General features: G+C 38.7%; 2 protein-coding genes and 1 long non-coding RNA gene across 3 annotated transcripts in view; all 3 read left to right on the top strand.

Moving 5' to 3' along the window:
• LOC116730794 (GTPase IMAP family member 4-like) overlaps nt 1–26,924 on the top strand; it is a 100,351-nt gene that overhangs the window by 56,767 nt on the left and 16,660 nt on the right. The gene's annotated exons all lie outside the window — the stretch shown is intronic.
• Nucleotides 1,676–2,127, top strand: LOC116730800 (uncharacterized). The gene is made up of 2 exons (XR_004341415.1): nt 1,676–1,915; nt 2,028–2,127. It is a non-coding gene; the product is annotated as an uncharacterized LOC116730800 (long non-coding RNA).
• Nucleotides 8,857–15,964, top strand: LOC116731085 (GTPase IMAP family member 4-like). Its single transcript, XM_032580579.1, has 3 exons — nt 8,857–9,798; nt 12,506–13,174; nt 15,939–15,964. The coding sequence occupies exons 1-3, from the start codon at nt 8,871–8,873 to the stop codon at nt 15,962–15,964; spliced, it is 1,623 nt and encodes a 540-aa protein (XP_032436470.1). The 5' UTR covers nt 8,857–8,870.

Below are 26,924 nucleotides of genomic sequence, written 5' to 3'. Positions count from 1 at the left end.
TACCTGACAAATGTGATCATAAATGTAAACCTGACCAACTCATCCTCACTCCATACTCAGCATACTGTATATGAATGCTTGGTCAGGTTCCCTCCGCGTCACATGTTGCTTATCCCGCTTCTCTTCATTGGTGTTCAGGGTTCTCTCAGTGTTCCTCAAGTGTCGGAAACTGACAAACTGAGAATGAGTCTACAGGTGCTGGTCAAAAAATAAGAATATCATGAAAAAGTTTATTTAAATCACTAATTCCATTCCAAAAGCATAATTTGTATATTATATTCATTCATCACATACAGACTGATAAATTTCAAATGTAACATTTTTTTTAGTGTTGATGATTATTACTGACAATTAATGAAAACTGCAAATTCTGAATCTCAAAAAATTTGAATATTGTGAAAAGGTTCAAAATAGGGCTGGGCGAAGTATCAGATACACTCGATGTATCGCGATATTTTCAATTTACAATAGTTAAAATGGCTATATCGCAACCATCGAGTATAAATTGTCATTCAAATAGTAAACTTTTGCTGTCAAATTCTCTGCGAGTATTGTTTATCCGACACCCTATGCATGCATCACTAGTCCCTTGCCCCTCCCAACCTGGAAATTTTCTACCAATCACGCTGCACGGAGAAAATAAACAATATGGTGACAGCGAGAGTTTGAGGCGAGCCGTTATTCTGTCAGATCAGCATACGCCGTCAGATCAGCGTATGCACGAAGGGTTAGCATGAAGTGACGTCTACATCTGTCAGACAAGTATACGCTGTCATTACCATATGATTATTTAATTATCAACATAGAATCATCACGTAGATTGCCATACACTGTGTTGTAGTGCACTGCAGCTATACCCTGCTTTAAATACACTTTGAAACCACGACAATGCATGTATATCTTTGTAAACAATTTAATTACTTATTTTCGTCATAACTTGTGTATGCTGAACTGACAACTCCTCTGAAGGTCGGACTTCTTACTGCGCATGCGCAGGCATGAGTACTCACTGCATGTATGCTATTCTGACAGTGTATGATAATCTAATAGAACACCGTGACTGTAGCTCCAAAGTGACAACTCGTGGCCGCCTGCCACTTTGGAGGTCTTTAAGAAACAATCTTTGTCTTGTCCACTCTTGACAGCAACAGGAGACACGAGGCGGCTGAATGTAGCTCTGGTCCAGGCTTCTATATTCATTCTGATTACTCAAATCTCTCAGTCTCTCATATACATGCAAATCTCGCGATAACAAAAATGGTTTGAGACGAAATAAAGTACAATCATGTTACACAATTCTCAAAACGTGAACCAAACAACTTCAAATACATTATCCTAACTGTTAGAAATAAACATAAATTTTTTCAAGAAATAAATTATTTTGACACTTACAGTGTCAGTCAGGGGCGATCGACACCCTAGACTGAAATGGAATCAGTCTAATTCCAAAGAGAAACAGCGCTGGATCAATAATTTGGCAGTGGTTTGCATTTTGGGCTGCATAGTGGTGCAGTTGGTAGCACTGTTGCTGTTGGTGGCCTTTTGCGGTTGGATTTTACAGTGGAAACAGCAGTGGTTTATTCTTCACACAAAATCAATAACACTTCACAGGTGAAACTGCAGTCTTAAATAATCCCAGCTGTGACGGACCAAACCACCTTTGATTCACAGGGGAATCTCAATTCACCAATCTCTACCTATTTAATTAAAATACCTTTTACTAAATACAAACATTTCCATTTACTTTTTATAAATATTTTATGTTTTATCATTACACCATAATGAAACACCACAAAACCCATAAACAATCCCCCCCACACACTTTTCAATGGCCTCTCCCAGAGACTATATATGGTGTCTGGACCCCCAGGGCAATATTTGTCCAAACACCCTGGAGAGGACACAGAAAAGACAGGTGAGTCACTCTACATTAGCACTCCACACCTAACAGATTATGCACAAACATTTGCTCAGTTTTACCTGCCAGTAGCTCATTGCTCTGAGTAACAATTATCCTCCCTTCACAGGCAACCACCTCACTCGTCAATGAGGAGCAGCTGTGCAGAGCCCAGAACAAAAGGCTACATGCTAATCTCTAAAAATACTCAATAAATACAATTAAAACTTCTTGTGTGCAAATTGTTATTGATGTGCAAATCTATGCTTAAAGTGCACTGCATCCCTTTTTATATGGGCTTTCATGTAAGTCTAACAGGGAAATAGGGGCGGGGACGTGTGTGGGTGACATCATGCTGCAAGGAGTCTAGTTTAAAATAACATTAGAGCTCATTTAAGAATATTGCAATATATCCAGGATAGAGACGTACTCCAGTTACAATCTTTTCCCGCTCTAAAAATGCATCTTGCAGAGCCCTCTCTTTTCATTGCAACAGGGTGTGCCCTAACCACAATGCACGTTGCATCTCTAAGGGAGGAAACAAACATGCAGCTGCAACGTGATTCACAATTTCATAAGATAAACTAGAACATTTACTATGAAAAGTATGACTGTATAAGACTAATCAGCACCATTACGCTGTAAACTACCTTATTACAAACATGAAGAATAGGAAATACAAAGCTGATTAGTATCAGCTGCTGAGCAGCCATCTGATTGGAACAAGCTAGCGCCGGCTGTCTGCATCCTTCAGCAGGGCCTCCTTCAACATACTGATTAGTATTTATATAGGTTATTTTAATTCTATCACAAAAATTTATCAGGATATTGGATTTTACTCATATCCCCCAGTCCTACTTCAAACCCCACATCATCACATATTCACGTTTCCCAGATCAAGCCTGTCCAGACCAGTACATTGTGCTCTCCTGCCGAGCCCCCTCCACCCACCTGAGATATTGATGAGCTTTTTCTGTTCCCTGGATTATGGACTCCCTTCGACAAGATCGGGGATGGTAGTACCATCCTTGATGATTGAGAGGACTAGAGTCCGGAGGAGCGGTCTTCGGTGCCGCTACCGAAGACGGCATCTAAATAGGGTCTTTTATTTTAGACCCTAACCTCATCTTTGATTACCGCTCCTCAACTTCCGGTCCACCAGGTGGCAGCCATTAAGGGGGCAGGGGGTACTGATGGGTATCGGGGGGTTTGGATACTGTGGAGTTTGTTTGCTGTAGTTTTTTTAGTTATCCATCAGAAGTAACCAGGAGGCTGCTGCTTGTCAGAGGGCAGATCCCTGGAACTGATCACACAATCCTGCAAGTCATCAGCCTGAGGAAAAAAGGAGCAGTAGCCAGTTCTTCTGTGGATAAGTGTTTGCTTTCCATGGTACAAAGTGCCCCTTTGAGTCTTTGCTCTCTAAAAGTTCCTGGATTCAGTTACTTAACCTTTGTGATTTCCTCGCAGGTACTCCTGCAGTACTCTGGATCAAGGGCGTAGGTTTGGTCTAAGTTTTGGTGGGACCTTACAACTTACTGACCAACCCCCCCCGCACCGACCATTTTTGACCAGTGGGGGAGGAGGGGGGCACCACATTGGCTTAATAACCCCCTCCCCTCAACCATAACCATAACTTGGATACAGTCATACTCAGCAGATCAGTTCAAGAACACTTTACTTTTTCCTGTTCAAAATTCAGCAAACATTACAAGTAAGATCAAAACAAATACCCTCTGGATCTACTGATTATACAACAAACACAATTGCAGATAAGAACAAAATATGACTTCTTGCACTTCAGGAAAAAGATCCAACACCTCACCTGGAGCCCTGAAGCTCCAGCCACCTCTCCATCGTTCTGCTCTGCCCCTTGCTCTGCTGTCTGAGCATCCTATGTGAAAAAATATTACATAATTAACACACCTATTCTACCTCACATTCAGTGCTGACCTTACTAAACACCGGACTTTACAACAAATGCGTTGCGTGATAGATATCTAACTTATGGGTCCACTCACTGTACTTACAGCCGAGGTAGCGAAATAACTTCTAATGTCTGTCGTCCTTTTCTTTTTTGGTGGCGACATGGTCTCGGAAACTCATAATAAATGTCAAACACAGAAGGAGACGCGTTCACTGTCAGCACCATGGACCAAGCTTCCGTTCCGCGTGTGGCCAGCTGGCCGCCGCCTGTTGCAGCTAATCAAAGAACGTAGATCCACGTTCTGTGAGCCAATAGCGGGTCGTCATAGTTCATAACAGCGAATTTTAAAATGAACGCTACCACTGCTTAGTATATTGAAATATTAAACTAATCAATGTAGATTTTCGTTTATTTTGTTTTGGTTAAAAAATACATATGTTTTTTTTTAATTAATATGGCAAAAATTGGTCAGGACTATTTTATATCCCTTGAATATTGGTCTTGACATGTCACAACCGTCCATACCCAAACCTACGCCCATGCTCTGGATGTTCCCTTTTGTGCTGCCTGAGTTTCTTCTCATAACTTCAAAATCTCCTGTAAAGATTTTCTGGTTTTAGTTCCATGACTGATGACTTTCCGCTCCATTTCCTCCAAGTCTGTGCTGCTTACCTGTCTGCCTTCCAATGCAATCACCATCCTGTGGCCTCCACCATTGCTTCTTGGTTTCTGGACTACACCTCCCTGGAACTGTGACCCCACAAGAACCCAAGCTACAGCGACTAATCAGTCTTCAGCCCCTCCTTGGCCAATTCACCTCTATCTTACCAGTAAACGCGCCTCTTCAATATATGAGAGTTAAGGGTTCCCTGACCACAGCTTCCATTGAAGGACATTCTGTGTCAAGGAACTCTTCTTTCTTTAAAAGCATTAATGAAAGACGCTTTCTTTAATGCATGTAGATATTCAATCAGATCACGATGATGTTTGCAGTTAGTTTGACAAGACTGGGAATACTCCATGTAGGTATCCCAGTAGGAGCAGCAAACGGCCACCTGCATGTTTAAAGGAAGAGAATAAATAGAGAATAGAATGAATCTTTCTCTCTGTGCATTTTATTAGAAAAGTGGCTGTTTTATTTAGCAATTGGTCTCTTAATTGATAATAACTTTTCATAAAACTTTCCTGATTTGCTTAATTAATGGATTTGTAAGTCAGCTGAATTGTTCTCCAGCCAAATTATTTGGAGAGTTTGAATGAGATTTGTGCAGAACAGTCTGTGGTTCCAGTAAGTGCACTCCTTTCTTGTCAAAGGTGGATAAAGATATGCTTTTATGATATATTTCTTCCAAGCAGAGAAGCCTGATGCAGCAATTCAAGCTTGTGTTTAATAGCCCACTTACAGGAAAGCTCAGATAAGACTTTGAAAAGCCAACTTTATGTTATACTGGAATAAACTAATAAACTGATACCCCGCACTAAAAGAACATAAAAGGATTAAAGATAAAACACATTAACAACATTTGGGGCTACGATTATAACCCAGTTTGAAAACACTCTGATAAATTGTGATTTAGTTTTTAATTGTCTCCAAAGCAGCAGCGTCTCTGTGAGACTGAATATTTTAATTTGAGCACAAAATGTTCTGAAACCCTCAGCACTGAACTTAGGGTGCATTCACATGTTTAGTCTTGTAGTCGGGGCCTCACATGAATTCATATCTTGTGTATAGCAATGATGAGTGTTTTTGAGATCTAGATCAGAATACGATGGGAAGTACTTTTTAAACAATTTCTCTTCATTCAACACCAATGAAATTTCAGATATTCTATTTCTATGCTTTTATAATTGTTTTATTTCTTCTGTGATAAAAAAAATTACAATGGACTTATAATCAGAGCAAATATTCTAAGTACTATATTTGTTAAATAAAGAATCAAATGTGTGATTTATCTTTTTTTTTTTTAAATTCTTTTCATAAATGGCTAAATTCTATAGGATGAGAGTTAAATCAGGATTATGTTTAAATTGTGTGAAGTAGAATGTAATATGAGCAACAGGAGTTAAATATATTTGCTTCACAGAGACAAAGCTAAGACATGCAGACCACCATATTGTTTTAATTTCACTTTTGTTTACTGTTTATTGCAGTGTTTTTCCCATAGTGCTCCCATTTATTGTAAATGTGGAGAAGAAATAGAAGAGCCGAGGGAAAACCAACCTACATTTATATTATAGTGAAGCTATAAATCTACATAAGTTATTTATCAGCTCATCTACTGGGTTACAGCATAGAGATGAGGTGGAGGAGTAGGAATGATTAAAAGTTTCTGTTGTCTGTGAAAGAATGTTTTGTAGCTGCTCTGTTTAGCGAGTCACTGGAGATTGTACGGTCAAAGACAGAGCAACGACCAGCAGAGAGACATCTTGGAAATATTCACACCCTTACTGATTATCAAGTCTAAACTGTGTCCTTGATTGTCAGCCAAGCAAAGTACATAAAACAGTAGACAGAGCCAATCAAAACTTCAGTTTCAGTTTGTCTGCAGGGCTGTTTAAGACTTGTAAACTTGTATTCATTACTTCACTGCAGCTGCAGCGTCCACACTGCTCTCTGACTGATCATGGCTACCTCCAACCTGACCCCAAGGAAGACCTCCATCTTTGGTAAGTCAGGATAACTAAATGTTGAGTCTATTCTGGTGTAGGAAATATCCAACAAAAATATACAGACCAATTCAATAAATTAGGACATTACTAAAAGCCCATTTATTTTAGAAACTTCATCAGTAGTTGAAACACATTATATAGATAAAGTTTAAAACAAGGCATGGGGCTTAATGAAAATACTTAAGCTTAAATGTTATTTTAAGCTTAAGTAAATGTTATTTTCAAAAGGTAATTTTAGTCTGACTAACAAGCCTCATCTTTTTGGATATTCTAATTTATTGAATATGACTGTATATAGCAACACATTCTCACTCCATATATGGATGCTTGGTCAGGTTCCTTCTGCGTCACATGTTGACACATCAGGTATCCCGGTCTCTTCATTAATTGATGTTCAGGTTGCTCTCATTGAATGCTGTAGAGCTCCCTAAGCATCGCAAACTGACGACCTAGGAACAAAAGGATGTGTCTATTCTAATTTTATTTTATAAAAGGTGCTACAATCAGTGCACAGTCGATGCATCTATTTTAAACATTGTCATTAATTTGACTTCAGCTTTAAACGATCCTCCTGTTCTCTGAATACATGGCGTGATTTTACCTTCATTTCTGCTTATTTTTTTAACAGACACATATATATTTTAATATAGGTTATGATTCCTTTCTGTACATTTTCTTACATGTCTGTAAATATTATTACTGACTGTGCATAATGTGTTGACACAAAAACATCTACAAGTCACTGCAAGTAGTGGAGCGGTCCACTCCCCCTCTTTTTACATGAGTGGTATATCCCAACCAAACAGCCCTTTGCTGCTGCCTTGTTTGCAACCGGCTTCTGAATTTAATTTTACTTTGAGAACTTTTGCAGTAAGTTTGGCGATATTACTTTTAACTTAACTGTTTATTGAAAAGCAACTGGGTGGTTTTGAGCCTGTACTGCAACTTGGTATTTAAATGTGTCATTAAATATGTCAACTAACATTAAGATAAATATTCATAATATTCATTGAATGTCCATATTAATTTATCTGAGTGTATAAGTTGAACCGTATGATTTCTGTGTTTGTTCTCAGACTGTCATGAGAACAAACCAGTACATTATATACTGTAACATTTCAATGCATTTAAAAACTCTTTAAATGTTTTTATCATCTTTCTAACCGGCCCAAACCAGCGCTTTCCCCACTCTTATTTTTGTATCTTTCAGCTGCTGTTAGGCAGTTTGACACAAAGCTGACTAACAAAGACTTCAGTGAAACTGTCAGTAAGTGGATTCATTATGCAGCTTAGCAGAAAGAAGCCATCAAGGAACCAAAAGTGATGCCAACCAGAGTCAATTGATGGGCAATAAACTGTTGTTCTGACAGTCAACAAGGAGTCAAATATGTTTGCATATCTATGGCTGCTTTCTTAAATAAAATGTAATATTAATGCCATGTTGTCATTTTTACACACATTTTTGGAAATATGGTAATGAAGGATAATTTTGAACGATATAATATCCAGTGTCTGCCAACAAAATTGTGTGTTTAACATCAGTGAAGAAACTTTTAATGGCATGTCATGATGTAGACCCATCAGACCAAAAGATGTACATGAAACAACATGGATTCCTTCACTTTGATTCAACATAAAATCAACTAAAACAGTAAAACAGTACAGTAGATCAACATTCAGATGATTGTTGAATCAACATTGATATAGTGTCAGTTATGGTTGAAACCCTAATGTTGATTCAGCATGTAAGTCAACAACCATTTTCAATATCATTTCAATGTCAGGCTTCAACATGGATAAAATATTTCTCTCTAACTATATTTCAGCATTGATTCACTCATATTTTGCTATCTTGGATATGACCTGCCCAAGCGTGCATATATGATGAGTTAGGAGTGAGAATATGTTGTCCTAAAAGGAAGTCTCTTCACCGAGGGTTAGTATTCAGAGCAGAAAAAAAACAAGATTATGATCTGATTTCCCCAGAGGAGGTCTTGGTTTGGAGACATATTCTTGACATCAGCATAAAACAAATCCAAATTCTTGTTTTCCCAGGTGAAGCAGCTGACAAACTATTGAATCACTGGCAATTAATTGTTCCTGAGAAGCCTTACTTGCTTAATTGTTTTGTAATTGTTCTGTTACAAAAGCAGACATTCTTATTTTTTATAATACTTTAAACTTCTAATTTTTAACAAAAACAAATGAACAAAACACTGCAAACAACTCTACCAAACTAATATAAAACATAATTCATCTATACATGGTTTCATCTGTATCTTGTCCGCCATGTCTTTGATTTCCTCAATGTCTGCTAAGATTTCATCTGTATCTTATCCTCTCTTCCAGATACACAGAGGCTGAAGCTCTGAGCACAACATGATGATTCTAATTCAGATTCAAACTTTCTTCTTCACAGGAACAAACATTACAAACGACAATGAGTTGAGGATTGTGATGGTGGGGAAGACTGGGACTGGGAAGAGCGCTACTGGAAACACCATTCTGGGTCAAGAGAGCTTTGAATCCAAATGCAGCGCCAAATCCCTGACTGTGAAATGCTCTAAAGTCTCCAGTGATGTGGATGGACAGCAGGTTGTTGTCATTGATACTCCAGGTCTGTTTGACACCAAGTTTGAAAAGGACAAAACCACCGAAGATCTGAGTCAGTGCGTCTCCTTTGCTTCTCCTGGACCCCACATCTTCCTGGTGGTCTTTCCAGTGGGCAGATCAGCAGATGACGAAAAACAATCAGTGCAAGTGATTCAAGAGCTTTTTGGAGAGGCAGCAGACAGATACAGCATGGTTCTGTTTACCCGTGGAGATGATCTTGGTGATTCCACCATTGAAGATTATTTGTCTGAAAGCCCAGAGCTGCAGGATCTGGTGTCCAGATGTTACGGCCAGTATCATGTCTTCAACAACAAGCTGAAAGATAAGAAACCTCAGGTCACTGAGCTGCTGAAGAAGATCAGAACCATTGTTGACAGAAATGGAGGAAGTCACTACACCAATGAGATGTTCAAAGAGGCTGAGAGGAAAATCGAAGAGGAGAAACAACGAATCCTGAAGGAGAAAGAAGAGGAAATACGTAAAGAGAAAAAAGAACTGGAGAGAAAAAAAGAGATGGATAAGGAAAGGAGGAGGAATGATGAGAAGAGGAAGTTTGAAGCCCTGGAAGCAAAGCAGGAGAGAGAAATTCAAGACCCAAAATCCAAGCTGCAGTCTGAGCATGAATCTGATGCCAGAGGAGAAGCTGAACAAATTAATCCTGTCCTTCTTTTGGCTACACCTGGAGAGCACACTGGTAATATTTTAAAGAGTTTGTTTATAGTTAAATAGTAAAAGTTGTAAACCTATGGCTCTTTCATAATGATGACTTCAGGAATATGAAAACAACAAATTTTGACTGCAAGTTTTCTGACAAAAACAAAGTATAAAACATGGAGAACAGAAAACAACAAACTAGATTCATACTCTTTCATTGTGTTAATAAATGAAGTAAATCTCCAGCCAGAGTAAAACTCCTTCACCACATCTTGACATTAAAACTCAACCAGAACCTGGATCTTCTTTGGCTTATTTTGGGCATCAGAGTAAACAAGTTTTTATTTTAATATACATACATAAGCAAACCTTTACATAACCTTTCAAATAAAATAACCATGTTTGGTATACATAAAAACAATAAGGATGTAGACAGTGACGTGTATAAAGGAGTTTCGCTCCCGGCATGTATTTGAACTTCTCTCTTTTATTTACTTCAGCACAACTCAGAGTGTAGCAAATTCCGTAGTTTTCTGTGTACTTCTAAATCTGCTCTTTCGTTGCATCTTTTTGGGTCTAATATTGCCTCTAGTGGCGTGGAGGTGGTAATACAACTAATGTAATTACATTACTAAATCAGAATAGCACAAAGCCTTTATTAATTGCTATTAATTCCGGCATTACTGGCACCGTAAAAGATACATTATAAAACACCACAGTTTTTCATTTTCTTAAGGATGTAGAGCTAATTAAATGACATAAACAAGACCTTTATATATTATAACTAACATCTATTTATCTCCATCAATTGTAGGAGGAATACATTAAATGAGACATGAAAAGCAACATGATCAACTATGATAAAAATACCATTTACAATGTATACATAAGAAACTTAATAGAGCAAAAGTCAGCAAACAAATGAATTGGTTCACAGAAGAATAACAAATCTGGTTTTTACAACTAGGATTCTTAAACAGATAAAATTCACATTTTTGCCTATGCGGTGCCATATATGTTATTCTGAGAGATTTTTTTGTTTTTGGAGTCTTATATAGAAGAAAAAAATAGGATGAAACTATTTAGTCTGTCGAGGTGGAAATTTTCCTTCGACTTTAAAACTATAAAATAAAACACATTCATAGAATCACAATATCAACAATTTGTACATCGAATAAAACACTTAGCATGCTACAAGTAAATGTTATCATTTACTCTGGTTAAAAATGATTATTGCAATGTCAATAAATGACTCGTAATCAATGTTCTTAGGCACCAGATGGAAACAGTAATGCATTCATGAGTTCAGAGGTTCAAACTGATGAATAGAGGATGGATTCTCTCTGCTGAAATTTCTTGCCGTCTTCCATGTTTTTTCAGCAAACAGTTGTGGCAGAGGTGTTTTACCTGCCATTCAAAGTATTCTTAAAAGTTTGTCTGTTATTCTGCAGCTCATGTGACCAAACCAGCTGATGAGATGAAAAGTTAACTTTGTTAACATTAACATTGTCTTCTACACAAGCTCTAGTTGGGTAACCCCAAAGTCACTGGGTCTCCTTAGAAGATAGAGTCTCTGAAAACATTTCTTAAAAATATAGCCAGTGTTTTCAGCAAAGTTGAGCTGACTGTCCAGGAGTGGCCCAAGGTATTTAATATTTGCCTCAGTTTCAACAAGTTGGCCATCGAGAGAAACAGGAACCACTTTGAGGTCTTGTTTATGTCATTTAATTAGCTCTACATCCTTAAGAAAATGAAAAATTAATAAATGATAAAGAGTTTGTGCTATTCTGATTTAGTAATGCAATTATATTAGTTATGTTACCACCCCCACGCCACTAGAGGCAGTAGCAAGCCCAAAAAGATGCGACTAAGGAGCAGATTTAGAAGTACACAGAAAGCTACAGAATTTGCTAAAAACTGTGAGCAGCACTGAAGTAAATGAAAGAGACAAGTTCAAACACATGCCGAGAGTTCAACTTCTTCCTAAAGGTGAAGATATATCAAAGATATCAAAAGAAAATAAAAACGGGAGATCGGGAATAATATAAGAAATAGCGCCCCCTTCACTTCCGGAGTGCAATGGTCCCATTTCCAAATAAGGTATGAGACTGACGGTGGTCCGACCCCGCCCCTTTCTGTTTGCTGCAGCTAGGTCCTTCTCGCCCCTGCCGTCAGGCCAGCTAAGAACACGGTGCTTAGTCTTATATTAAGAGATCACTATAGACCAGGGTGCCCAAAGTCGGTCCTTGAGAGCTGGCATCCTGTAGTTCTCTCCCTGGTTTAACGCACTTGGATCAAATGATGGCTCGTTAGAGGCCTAAAAAGAACATTGACATGCTGAAAAGGTGGTTACTACCACCTAAACTAAAACATACAGGATGCCAGACCTTGAGGACCGACTTTGGGCACTCCTGCTATAGACTCTTCACGTCTTGCTAAGCATAAATAATTTGGAACTCAACTGTATATTGTGAAGGGGTCAGACTTGGCCTGAAATAAAAATATAAACATGTTGGTAATTAGGTGGAAATTTGTGTTTTTATTATTTCAAATATAAAAAGAAAATTAAAACTAATATAAAACATAATTCATCTATATCACCTGTATCTTGTCCGCCATGTCTTTGATTTCCTCAATGTCTGCTAAGATTTCATCTGTATCTTATCCTCTCTTCCAGACACACAGAGGCTGAAGCTCTGAGCACAACATGATGATTCTAATTCAGATTCAAACTTTCTTCTTCACAGGAACAAACATTACAAACGACAATGAGTTGAGAATCGTGCTGATGGGGAAGACTGGGACTGGGAAGAGTGCTACTGGAAACACCATTCTGGGTCAAGAGAGCTTTGAATCCAAATGCAGCGCCAAATCCCTGACTGTTGACTGCTCTAAAGACTATGGTAATGTGGATGGACAGCAGGTTGTTGTCATTGATACTCCAGGTCTGTTTGACACCAGATTTGGAGAAGATAAAACCACCAAAGATCTGAGTCAGTGCGTCTGTTACGCTTCTCCTGGACCCCACATCTTCCTGGTGGTCGTTCCAGTGGGCAGATTCACAGAAGAAGAAAAACAATCAGTGCAAAAGATCCAAGAAATCTTTGGAGACGCAGCAGACAGATACAGCATGGTTCTGTTTAACAATGGAGATGACCTTGAAGGCACCATTGAAGATTATTTATCTGAAAGCCCAGAGCTGCAAGATCTGGTGTCCAGATGTAACGGCCAGTATCATGTCTTTAACAACAAGCTGGAAGATAAGAAACCTCAGGTCACTGAACTGCTGAAGAAGATCAGAACCATTGTTGACAGGAATGGAGGAAGTCACTACACCAATGAGATGTTCCAAGAGGCTGAGAAGAAAATCGAAGAGGAGAAACAACGAATCCTGAAGGAGAAAGAAGAGAAAATACGTAAAGAGAAAGAAGAACTGGAGAGAAAAATAAGAGAAAAGTATAATGAAGAGATTGAGAAAATGAGGAAGCAATTCCAGGCTGAGAGAGAGAAAGAGGAGGAAGAGTGGGAGAGGACGAAGAAGAAAGAGATGGAGGAGATGGATGAGGAAAGGAGGAGGAATGAGGAGAAGATTGAATTTGAAGACCTGGAAGCAAAGCAGGAGAGAGAAATTCAAGACGCAAAATCCAAGCTGCAGTCTGAGCATGAATCTGATGCCAGAGGAGAAGCTGAACAAAATAATCCTGTCCTTCTTTTGGCTACACCTGGAGAGCACACTGGTAATATTTTAAAGAGTTTGTTTATAGTTAAATAGTAAAAGTTGTAAAAACTTCTAAGTATAAAACATGGAGAACAGAAAACTACAGAGCTCCTCAAGGGACGCGGGGGAAATTTTTTCTTTTGTGTTCCCTCGCAATATACTTACTGCAATATTTGCTGGTCTATTTTGTATGCAGTCACAAATGTCAATTTATAATTTCAAATATATATACATTTAAAGAGCCTCAGTGAAAACATGTTTATTATTTATTCTTTGGTGCAAAAAACTGATTGAAAATTGATTTATTCATTGCATGTCTGTGTAAGGCTGAGATGGAACTGCACTGAAAAGCCCTTTAAAACATTCAGACAACCAATACTGAAGAGACTCAATCAAAACTGTCAGATAACTCATTACCCCGTGGTGATAATAACTCAGAAATAGTCCAAATAGTCTGGATGTATTTTTTCTTTCTTTCCTTCTTATGGGAAGTGTTAAAGAGGAAAGTTATTAGGTTAGCTTAATTTTGGAAAAAGCATGGCTCTCCTCTCCTCCTGTTAGCCGGGTCGCGAGCGGATGACATCACGCTGGCAAGGAGACGGCAAGGCACGATGACGTCACAGAAATACAGAGTTTAATCTCATACAAAGCAATGAACAACAAAGCTGCAGAGGAACAGAGATATGCATTTTCTCATAAAAAATAAAGACACACAAGGGAAGACAAACGAACACAAAGACAGACAAAGGCGCCCACGTGGAGAAAAGATGAAAAAACTCTCTCTGCTCCTCTCCGGTGCTGCCCTGAAATTTTTACCAAAGAGGCGTTTCCCTATTTAATATATGCAAAGAAGGCGTTCTGCTCTTCGACCAATTAGAACTCCCTCAGGCCCCCAAAGAAAGTTGTGACTTCCTGATTTATAGCAAAGGTGTCTGTTTTTTATCTAAGCAAAGGTGGATCACTTCGTGCCCATCTCCATCCGACCCGGGCCGAGAGGCGCCAAGAAGTCTCTGACCCCTTTCGGGCTGTAAATTTTATTGCTGTGTCTGTCAAAAGGGGGAGGAAAAAAAGCCCTGCTTTGGCCTGCTTCTTCAGCTGAATTCCCAAATGTTCAACAGAAAACTGTTCCAAATAAGAGTATTGTATATAACTGTTACACATGTCGTGGATTAAGTATATTGTTAGCATTAAATAATCATTTTCCTTAGCAATCCCCCTTTTGAGGTCTTTTTCAAAAGACCTCAATAAAAATTGAGTAAGCCTTCTAATACAGAAGCAAAACTATGTATGAAAAAACGAAAAAAAACAAAAAATAAAAAGACAAAAGAGTGACGTACCCTCATTACATACAATCCCCCTTTGAAACAAAACCCAAGGTGTAGAAAGACTTATCCTTAAAAGTGTAAAATCATAAAACAAAATTATCACAATACAACCAAAAACACAGGACAAACAAAAACCCAAAGTATTAAATGCAAAAATAAAACATAAAACAGGGACATACATAAAAAATTAGGAAAAAATGCTCTGCAACTTCAAAGACAACATTCACCACAAAAGTACAACCTGTCAAAAATGAGAAACACACAAAATTGCAATCTGTTGCTCGTCTTTTTCTGTTTTTTTTTTTTTTTTTTAAATGTCCATCGACAGTCTCTTAAAAAATATGAAGTCTTCGTCAGGAAATATTCAAAAAATGCGCGCAAAAAACGAAACGAAAGTCCTTTTCAGAGTTCACAACGAACGAAAAACACGCAATAAAAATTAACGTCGATCCTCTTGCAGCCTGAACTCCTCGGTTGGAAACCTCAGGTTTCCACCTGAGCGTCCGTTGCTCACTGAAAATGGGATTATTAGGTCAATATTACAGAGAGATTTCAAGGAGAAAATGAAATCTCCTCGTGTGGAAAGTAAACCTTAGGAAACGACCTGTCACAGGTCATTAAAACAGACATTTTGTGGTCAACATGAATTTCATTAGCCTCAGAAACACAATTACAACATTCTTTAATATCACCTTCATTACCGTCAGCATAATCAAACGATGGTTTCACCTAAAAATAAATTTGTTTTGTTATCTTCCATCCAGGGAAATTATTTTAATCCTTTTATCAAAGAACGCAGATTGTGAAGGAGATCACATCCACAGGGCACCAGGAAACCAAACTGAAACGACAAAACAGAGATCAGATTTGTCCAAGGGGATCATTCATTTGTGCAATCATCACAAACATCTTCAAGTCACTGTGTGTTCGAGTGAATCCTCCACCGCTCGTGACTCTGTGGCTGCTATCGTCGAAAAAGTGTGAAACCGCTCCTCCAAGCAGCCGCACTCCTCCTCTAACGACAGCTTGTGTTGCAGAGTTCAGAGTCAGGATTGGAGCTCAGAACTCCAAGCCAGTCTGTACGTAGTTAGCCATGAGCAACTCATCACGTAACGCCTTATCTCCTACTTTGTCCAGTTCTGTTCATCAAATGGTGGATGTGATCCCTTCAATTTTACGTGTCTATTATTTTAAACTATAGTTCCCACCCGATGGAAAACAGCAAAACCCTGTAATCATTTGCTTCAAAAGACATGTTTCCAAAGTAACGTTTTGCCAGAATATCAAACAAATGCAGATCTTTTCTTAAACCAATCTTGTAAAAATAGGATTAAACAAACGAAACAAAACAGACACAAAAACTTAAAAATGTAGTTGTAAAGCTTACATTTACCACCAAAATGAATAACAATGTGAATTAAACAGTCCAGTTTAAATGACTTTTATAGAACAAACTAGATCTTACTGGTTGTTTGTCTAAATCATTCTACATGCATTCCTTAAACAAAATTCAAAAGAGTTAGACCTGGAGAAATTATAATGTAACAAATCCAGACTTTTTCAAAATATACCAATTTTTACCTAGGCTTTTACTTGTCGTCGAATTTAAAGTATTATTTAAAATCGTTTTAAATGGATGTAAATCAAAACATCAAAATCAAGTTTAGAAAAATCATCATAATCCCGCCTGTGTACTTTTACTGATTAGTGATAACTTTAATCAAGAACAGATTCTTCAAAACATTTCTTAAAACATTCATGCTCCATTAAATTAATGCTCTGAAAATGGCTGACACAATAATAATTTTAATTCCTATAATTATTTTCCCAAGTTAATTAACCAAAATATGCTTCATTATCACTATAAATTTATCTATTTTCCCAAACTATGTTAGCCCATTATCAGAACATCCTTTAATGGAGAACAACTCAAATCCATTCAAAATAAGCACTTATCAGACATATTCTTCAAAAGTTTTGTTTAAGTAATAAAAGTGTTTCAGTAATCTAATTAAGTAATATAAAAATAACCCATAACATATTCTCCCTCTGTATGATACATTACTGGCAAATGTATCATCATTACCTAATATGTTAACTAACTATGTTGATGAAACAGGGTCATTATTTTACTGAGAAATTCTACCCAATACTGCCCCGTCCTAACAGGCAAACTGCCAAAACAAACAGAACAAGTTATTATAGCATGCTGTAAACCTTCAAGATTACTATTTTCAAAAAACATTTCACATTACAGTTTTAAAGCTCAGTATACAATTTTACTCTCATGATTATCAAATAATTCGTTGTAGAAACTTCTCAAAAATTTTCAGCAGTGTTTGACAAAACGTGTTTACCAATTAAAAACTCAGTGAAGGTTATGCATAAACCAGCCAGAGAGACGTTGAAAAAGAAAAAAAAAAAAAAAAAAAACAATCCAAAAATAACAAATTGGGCCCATGCTGAAATCAACATAACAAAAAACAACACAAGTAGTAACAGAACGACTCAAGCACAAACTGACCGAACAAGACATGAGGGGAACTTAGATAATGGCTGATCAGACCATTAACACACTAAGGGGTAACTAAACACACAAAACCCTAACGAATACTGGTCAGTATGTCACTTAATCTACAAATGAAAGAAATTAAACTAAAAACTAAATTTCCCCCTCCCTGGGTGAACAAATGGAATGGCCCGCTAAGGAAGCTAGACACCCATATAAGGACACCGATCAGCTGGAGCTCATCAGTGTGACTTTCAGGAACAGGTCCAGAGGAAACTGATAACTCAAAAGAAAGAAAGTAATTCGTTATATTTAACAAAATAGACAAAGAACTGACACAAATAGCCAAATAAAAAGTCAGACTAATGAAAAGAAATGTAAAGATTAAAATCCTAAATTACTCACTACTTAATATATAAAGTAATATGAAAGGAAAACAGAAAATCATTACCAAGAGTGTCTGTGTGTGACAGTCGACTCAGTGTTTTGATGCTAAAAACTTATATTTAACATTTTCCACATTATTCCTTGCTCACAATTTTCATTTTATGTATTTACTTCATCCCGTATTAGAACCCATAATTTTCCAATTTGTTCTCGCTTAATATTAATAATTTAGTCCAGTCTAAGACATAGGGTGTCCTAAAAACTGGAAATTTAACCCCACGGGACAGCACGAAAATACTCTGCAGGGTAATTTCTACTTCTACTTGGCATCCAAGCGAGAAATTCTTGCTTATTGCATCCACATACAGAGGTGCTGTTTGCAATCCCGTTATATTCACATGAGATAAAATACCAAGTGGTATCCCATCTCCAGACACACTCTTTCAGACCAACACGAAGAACAACACAAACAAAAACACACAACACATTACAGAAAACACAAAACACACACATCTGGCCAGGTCGTATAGTCAGTGAAAGTGTCAGTCAGTCATCATTTTATCAAAATTTTACTGTAATTTTATCAAATTTACTGAAGCTTCAGGAATTGTCCAATGGTTTGTTAACATTTTTCATGATTTCAATTAATTTTTAAACTCAAGTCTTCAGGAACGTATTTAAAAATAGCGTGCACGTTTAAAAAGAGACATCTCAGAATTATGTTAAAATTTAACCACAACCAATAATTTTGTTTTCTGGTACCAGTTTTATGTACTTAACTCCTTATCTAGGATGTTGCGGAAGTAAGGCAGCGTTCGGAGTTTGTCGTGGCGACAGGTCCGGCAACGCACCCTCTTGTGCAGCAACCGGTGTGTAATGAGGACACTGCCGAACCCAGTGGCCATCCTCACCACAATAAAAACACCTATCTCTGCGTCTCCCGCCCCGTGCACCTCTTTCACGGACCCCCGACCATGCGGGGGCTCCTTTTCTACCCCCACGCCACCCTAGAACACCAGGCTGGCAGGTCGGAGCAGCATAGATGTGCGGACCAGATTGCGTCACCGCAACCGGGACCCCAGCCAGAACCGGAATTAATTGAGCAGCATCTGTTAGCATAGTTTGAGCCTCCCTCTGTTTCTGTCTTGCAAGATACAGTTTCTGTCTAGCTGCACCTAATTAAAGCTGTAATATTTGTGTCTTAAAATTCACTTGCTCCTTCTCCGCCTGAGGGGAAGTGGGTGTGGAGAAGCTTAAGCGGTGTGTACTCTGAGCTATGCCTGGGGAAACCGCAGAAGGAGGCAGAGAAACACAAGGTTTTCCACGCTGGTCCTGATCTGCCATAGGAAAACTGCCAGCACTGATACGGTCCTCCTGTTTGCGGACCGCATTTTCCAATTCATTGGCCTGTACATTAAGCGAATCCAGACCAAGCTGTTTGTCATAAATATTAATTAAGTCAGCAATCTGGTCCCGTAGTGTCGTCCACGGACCTAAACCATACGAATGAGCAGCGTCATCTCTTCGCAACACAGTTTCCATAATTTTAGTAGAATAAATACAACAAGAGCAACGCAAATCGGCACACAGACAGCGCTTTACACCCACACGATCACCTATACACACTGCAGATTCAAACAACCTCGTGCCGCGGCACAAACACACAATTGACCACACAAGAAAAACACAAAGAAACACAGAGCTCTGCACACACACTCCACAGAGAAGAGCCGCTAGCGTAAAAACAGCACAAACAGACAAATACAGAGAACACTAAACAAAATGATAGACAAATTATAAAGACAGGAGGACAAGGAAAACAAAAATACAAAGAAGGCGCCAGCTAAAAATAAAAATGCAACATCAAAGCTCACCACAATCTATACAAAGAATTTACCACAAATTCTATCAGTCGGCCTACCCCAGACCTGTTTAGTTCAGAAACAAAATACACCTCAAAGTTTACCACAAACTTATAATAAGAATTTACCACAAATTCTATCCGTCGGTCTACCCCAGACCTATCTAGTGTACCACACACTCAAAGTAAATTTTAATACACAATTTTCTTTCAATTTAGAGGCACAAGACTAAATCCTCAGGGCAAAAGAACAATAATGCAGAAAAACCCAGCCTTTTTGACAATAGGGTAGCAAATCCTACGTCCGGAACCGCCACGATCCTCTTGTTTCCTGTGTATTTCAATCCAATCAGTAATTCACTGGCTATTTCAAAGACACAATCTATCTATCTCTGCAGCTCCGAAAACTCCGCGCGGCTGGATACAGCCACAACAATCCAGCTCGCCTTTTTCGCAGCACACGGCGGTGCAAACAACAAAAGAACAATCAAAAGTATCTCACCTCACCGAGCCGAACCAGGCCAACACGTGACAGAGCCACCCGCTCAGAATCCACAACCGAACGAGCCCCCAAAATGTTAAAGAGGAAAGTTATTAGGTTAGCTTAATTTTGGAAAAAGCATGGCTCTCCTCTCCTCCTGTTAGCCGGGTCGCGAGCGGATGACATCACGCTGGCAAGGAGACGGCAAGGCACGATGACGTCACAGAAATACAGAGTTTAATCTCATACAAAGCAATGAACAACAAAGCTGCAGAGGAACAGAGATATGCATTTTCTCATAAAAAATAAAGACACACAAGGGAAGACAAACGAACACAAAGACAGACAAAGGCGCCCACGTGGAGAAAAGATGAAAAAACTCTCTCTGCTCCTCTCCGGTGCTGCCCTGAAATTTTTACCAAAGAGGCGTTTCCCTATTTAATATATGCAAAGAAGGCGTTCTGCTCTTCGACCAATTAGAACTCCCTCAGGCCCCCAAAGAAAGTTGTGACTTCCTGATTTATAGCAAAGGTGTCTGTTTTTTATCTAAGCAAAGGCGGATCACTTCGTGCCCATCTCCATCCGACCCGGGCCGAGAGGCGCCAAGAAGTCTCTGACCCCTTTCGGGCTGTAAATTTTATTGCTGTGTCTGTCAAAAGGGGGAGGAAAAAAAGCCCTGCTTTGGCCTGCTTCTTCAGCTGAATTCCCAAATGTTCAACAGAAAACTGTTCCAAATAAGAGTATTGTATATAACTGTTACACATGTCGTGGATTAAGTATATTTTTAGCATTAAATAATCATTTTCCTTAGCAGAAGTTTCTGTCTATATCAAAAGTTTGTGGTGCATTTCTACCCTAAAGTAAAATATATAAAACTTCAGATATTTCACAATAAGATATTAACAACATGGAAAAACCTCACGATAACCTTATTTTAAAGCAGAAAGTGCGATGGGCACCATAAAGGCCCCCACATACTGGGTCGTGCTGTGCGCAGTCCATAAACCGCGTACTGTCCGCGGACAGTTGGGTCTTCATACTCGAGCTTACTGATTACCTAAAATTCTCTCATGACAAATTCCTTTATTTCACACAATCCTAATGAGAACTAGCCAGTTTGATGAACTATTTGGGCGCCTAGCTCTGTTCCTTCTCCATCTGGGAAGCCTTAACTCATCTCTCAGTGCGGGACAGAGAATGGCAGTCACATATCGATTCATCCAGCAAAGACAGTGAACCGCTGGCCTGAGCCAGCGCAGCATCCTACTGCGGGCAGAGGAGCAGCAGGAGGCTGCGCTGGCTTTAGCTGTAATCAAGAATCCATTCAATGAGCTTTTTTATTATGTTCCAAAAGCACAATTGTGATCGGTGTGATAATTTGTGCAGAAATCAAAAATGAGCACAAACCCAATCATCCTTTCCTTGCCGTTGCTCGAGAAAAAAAAAAAGTCAGATTCTGTCATGTTGGACGCTATTCGCTTGACCCACATGCAGTACACAAACAGGAGATGGAAGAATCAGATAAATAAAATTTATTGATGAACAGATCAACAGTAGTGAAATGTGAATAAGTTCGAGCCCCCACTGGATCCGGGGCGTGAGTGATCTGAGGACTGGAGAAATGACAGGTATACCTGTAGGAATTATGGGGAAGGAGGAATGGAGCGGGCTTATGGGGAGAGATGAAGGGGATTCGCCAGGGAGGTAAGTCGTAGAGAGGCTGGAGTCCGGGTTCTTGCACAGGAGAGGGGTTCCGATGGCGGGGAGTAGCCGAAGGGAGGCACGTCGGAGGGCAGGCAGGTAGTCGGACCGTAGTCGACCGAGGGACGTCTCCACGGAAGGAATCCTGGTCAGGGAGGTCAGAGGGAAAAAAGCTCAGATTAGCAGAGTACACGGATAAATTCTCAGAGAACAAAGCTCAGAGGGGCTCAGGGTACCAAAACAGGTAAAACACTCCGGCGCCAGCGAACTGGCCACCCGCTCCTCTTATGCTGGTGTTGATGAGGCTGATAACGCACAGGTGCGCGGTGACCATCCTCCAGAAACCTCCTTGTGGCTCCCCCTGGTGGACAAAACAGCTCTCTACAAAAACTCCAGCCTCTAACAGATTCAACTTATCAGACCACCTCTCTGCGCCGCTGCTGATAAAGAAGTCTGGGATGATGTCTTGTTTTTTGTTCTTATAATTCTGCATAATTCACCATGTCAATATTTGCGTGAACATATAAAGCCTGTTGCTGTTAAGCATTTTCGCTTAGGTGTCTATCATGTCCCCATGACAACTTTATGTTGACTGTTATGTTGATGTCAACTTTGAAACACTATGAACTCATAAAACCCTTATTCTCAACCTTATAAGCCCAGTGTCACATGAAAACCGGATCGATGTGAACACTGTTTCCACCAGGTAGTTTACTGTAGGCCTGTTGCGATAAACGAAAACTATCGATAAATTAAAACTATCAACATCATTTTAATTATCGGCATTATCGTCTCTTCCGGCCTTTTTCTCTTTCTGTTGATGACACTGAATAAAAAAAAGGCTCAACTCCGGTGCTCTCCACTGACTCCTCCCTTCCCCATTTCCTTAGTGTAAAGCCCAGCGCACACTACACGATCTTAGAGCTGTCGGCCGATTTTCAAAACCTGACAGATCACACATTACCAAATCCTAGGTATAGCTGTTCGATCGGTTGCGTTCCTGCCGTGTGGTGTCCAACAATGGGCACAAAATAATGGCTACAAGTCCAGTTAACTAATTTTAAAACCAGGCATTAATCAATGCTTTACTACAATCTACCTGAAATGCATGTGGCTAGTGTCAGCGTAAAGTCCTGAGCGAATGAAAATCATTATAACCTATTTATGTCACGTTAACGAAGAACAGCTGAAAAGTTACCGGGTTTATCAACTGCGGTAGCAATTTCGCTCCAACTCCTCCCCTTGTCATTTCTATATTCTTTGCATGTTGAATAAACATTAATGTTGTTTCCACATATCATCTCCGATGTCCGCTGGACTTCGGGTTGCTCCGTGTCAGCTGTTTGGGATTCCCCGACGTAATTTCCCCTCAGAAAGCACGAGGAGAATCCGCGCTTTCTGATTGGCTGCCTGTCACTTTCAACAGGCTGAGTTAAGATCCCAGTCGGGAAAAACCCCTGATTTGGATCGGAGCGGCAACGAGGATCTACCGTAACACACCACACAATCTTAGAAAGACCAACGTTTTAAGATTGTTGTAAGGGGAAAAATAGGAGCAAAAAATAATGTAGTGTGAATTATTGCTTCAGGTAGTCGATGTGCCCATCTTCTCTATTTAAATCTAATTATTACTGAAGGGCAACATAATATACAGACTTCATAATCTGCCCTCTTTTGGTTGAATGCAGTATTTATTTCCACTTTGGCTTTATGTTGTTTAGTTTTTTTTCAAGTACATTTTTTGTTAATGGAGACTGAGAATCCATTTTATTTTTGATTGTTTTGTTTATTTTGTTTATCAGTTCTAGTGTTAAGTGTTCTTTTGAAAATATAATGTATCTATCTTTGGCACGCATTATAACATAATTTCCATTAAATAAGTGTAAAAAGGTCGTCAAACAATATTATCGTTTATTTTTGAGACAATTAATCGCTCAGCAAAATTTGTTATCGTGACAGGCCTAATTTACTGTGCGACACCGAGTATGCGTACACGGTCATAAAAAATTATCCTTGCGCAGACATGTCCGGTGGACATCCGCTTTGAGTATGTTGGGGCCTTAAGAACGGCTTACTGTATTCAATTATGTCGGATGAAATCAGTACAATATTGAGAGAACGTTAAAGGGGGGGTAAAAATCCTCCATGTCCCCTTGGGGCCACTGTAGAAAACAACAAACTAGATTCTGTTTCTTTCATTGTGTTAATAAATGAAGTAAATCTCCAGCCAGAGTAAAACTCCTTCACCACATCTTGACATTAAAACTCAGCCAGAACCTGGATGTTCTTTGCACCGTGTTGGACAGTTCTTGTGAGGTTTTCTAAGAACACGGTGCTTAGACCCATTTTAGATCATCATAGACTCTGCACCTCTTGCTAAGCATGAAGAATTTGGATCTCAACTGTATAATGTGAAGCTGTCAAACTTTAACAATCTTGGAGATCTTGAAGACTGTAGGCTGGTGACAAGTGGAAATAATTTTAAATCACAGAATCCTTTTTGACAATATATTATATACTTTTATAGAATCTGGTGCCTGAAATAAAAATATAAACATGTTGGTAATTAGGTGGAAATTTGTGTTTTTATTATTTCAAATATAAAAAGAACATTAAAAGTAATGTAAAACATATTTCATCTATACATGGTTTCAACTGTATGATTATCCCCATGTCATTGATTCCCTCAATGCTTCCCAAGGTCTCAGATGGATCATTTCTTTTCTTCCAGACACACAGAGGCTGAAGCTCTGAGCACAACATGATGATTCTAATTCAAACTTTCTTCTTCACAGGAACAAACATTACAAACAACAAAGACCTGAGGATCGTGGTGGTGGGGAAGACTGGGACTGGGAAGAGTGCTACTGGAAACACCATTCTGGGTCGACCGTACTTTGAATCCAAATGCAGCGCCAAATCCATGACTGTTGACTGCTCTAAAGTCTCCAGTTATGTGGATGGACAGCAGGTTGTTGTCATTGATACTCCAGGTCTGTTTGACACCAGGTTTGGAGAAGATAAAACCAGAAAAGACCTGAGTCAGTGCGTCAGCTTTGCTTCTCCTGGACCCCACATCTTCCTGGTGGTTGTTGCAATCGGCAGATTCACAGAAGAAGAAAAACAATCAGTGGAAAATATTCAAGAAATCTTTGGAGAGAAAGCAGACAGATACAGCATGGTTCTGTTTACCAATGGAGATGACCTTGAAGACACCATTGAAGATTATTTGTCTGATAGCCCAGAGCTGCAGGATCTGGTGTCCAGATGTAACGGTCAGTATCATGTCTTCAACAACAAGCTGAAAGATAAAAAACCTCAGGTCACTGAGCTGCTGAAGAAGATCAGAACCATTGTTGACAGGAATGGAGGAAGTCACTACACCAATGAGATGTTCCAAGAGGCTGAGAGGAAAATCGAAGAGGAGAAACGACGAATCCTGAAGGAGAAAGAAGAGGAAATACGTAAAGAGAAAGAAGAAGTGGAGAGAAAAATAAGAGAAAAATATGAGAAAAAGATTCAGAAAATGAGGAAGCAATTCCAGGCTGAGAAAGAGAAAGAAGAGGAAGAGCGGCAGAAAGAGATGGAGGAGATGGATGAGGAAATGAGGAGGATTGAGAAGGAGAGTGAGAGAAGAAAAGTGGAGATGAGAGAGGAGGAGAATGAGAAAGGGGCAGAGAAGAGGAGGGAAACAAAGAAGAGAAAGTTTGAGGACCAAAGAGAAAAGCAAGAGAGAGAAATTCAAGAGGCAAAATCCAGGCTGCAGTCTGAGCATGAATCTAAGGCCAGAGGAGAAGCTGAGCGAAATAATCCTGTCCTTCTTTTGACTAAAGCTGGAAAGCACTTTGGTAATCGTGTTAAAAGTTTCTTTAAAAAGTTACTGTAAATAGTGAAATTTGTAAACTTGCTGCTCATACAAACATGACAACGACTGCAGGAATCTGAAAACAACAAATTTTAACTGCAAGTTTCTTTATGAAAACTTAAGTATAAAACATGGAGAACAGAAAACAACAAACTAGATTCTGTTTCTTTCATTGTGTTAATAAATGAAGTAAATCTCCAGCCAGAGTAAAACTCCTTCACCACATCTTGACATTAAAACTCAGCCAGAACCTGGATGTTCTTTGCACCGTGTTGGACAGTTCTTGTGAGGTTTTCTAAGAACACGGTGCTTAGACCCATTTTAGATCATCATAGACTCTGCACCTCTAGATGGGCCTGAATCAGTTAGAGCTTAACTGTCTATAATATGAAGCTGCCAGACTTTAACACTGTTGGAGATCTTGAAGACTGCAGGCTGATCTTCACATGCAATCTTAGTCTCTCAATACATTTCCTGTTTATTTGAATGCATGTTAAGTTAGATTAAAGATGTTTGTATATTATTTTTAAGTATCTTATTTACCACTTTTTAAGCTTTTAGGAAGTGTCTTTTGGAAAATGTGTATTGTTGCTAGAAAAATTAGCATAAATAGAAAATGACAGTAAATATACAAGATTCACAATGATTTTCACTTCAATATTCTTGCACTTTCTGCAACAATTATTACTTTGTGATGATTGTTTGAACTGATTTGCAGTTTTTTTTTAATGTTTCTGTCCTGTTGAGATATTTTTTATCACCCTGTTCTGAATATGAAATCACAAATAAAACTTGATCAAAGCAATAAATTATGTTAAATTTATTGTTTTATAAATTTGCTATGCTGTAATCTGCTTTACATATAGAAGGGATTGGGGAATGTTGTGGTATTTAGTAGATAATAAATTATTTTAACTGTTCTATTATAAATCCACACTTAAACTAGGCCTGATATAAAATTCAGTTTTAAACGAGACAAAGTGTTTTGTCTTCATTAAAGAACATATGTATGTTTTTGTAAGGATTTCAGCTAAAGTTGGTATAAACTGACTAAACACAGAAATACAAAGATGTGAAAAATATTTTTATCAATATACTGATTTCTTCTGTTTTAACTTTACTGTCACAGTTACATGTTTGAAATCAAACTAGTTTTAGTGTCAGGTAAAAAGGGCCTGGGTAAATACAATAAATACAGTTTAATTTAAAGGGAAAAATCTAGAGAAATGGAAAAATGTTATGAATTAATTTTCATTTATTACAGTTTTTGAACTCATAGCCTTAGCATAATTACAACAAGACCTATAAAATCAAGTATT

The sequence above is a fragment of the Xiphophorus hellerii genome, chromosome 13 (assembly GCF_003331165.1).
Source record: "Xiphophorus hellerii strain 12219 chromosome 13, Xiphophorus_hellerii-4.1, whole genome shotgun sequence".
Taxonomy (NCBI): domain Eukaryota; kingdom Metazoa; phylum Chordata; class Actinopteri; order Cyprinodontiformes; family Poeciliidae; genus Xiphophorus; species Xiphophorus hellerii.
The sequence above is the reverse complement of the archived record's forward strand: the minus strand, read 5'-3'. Positions and strand labels throughout refer to the sequence as shown.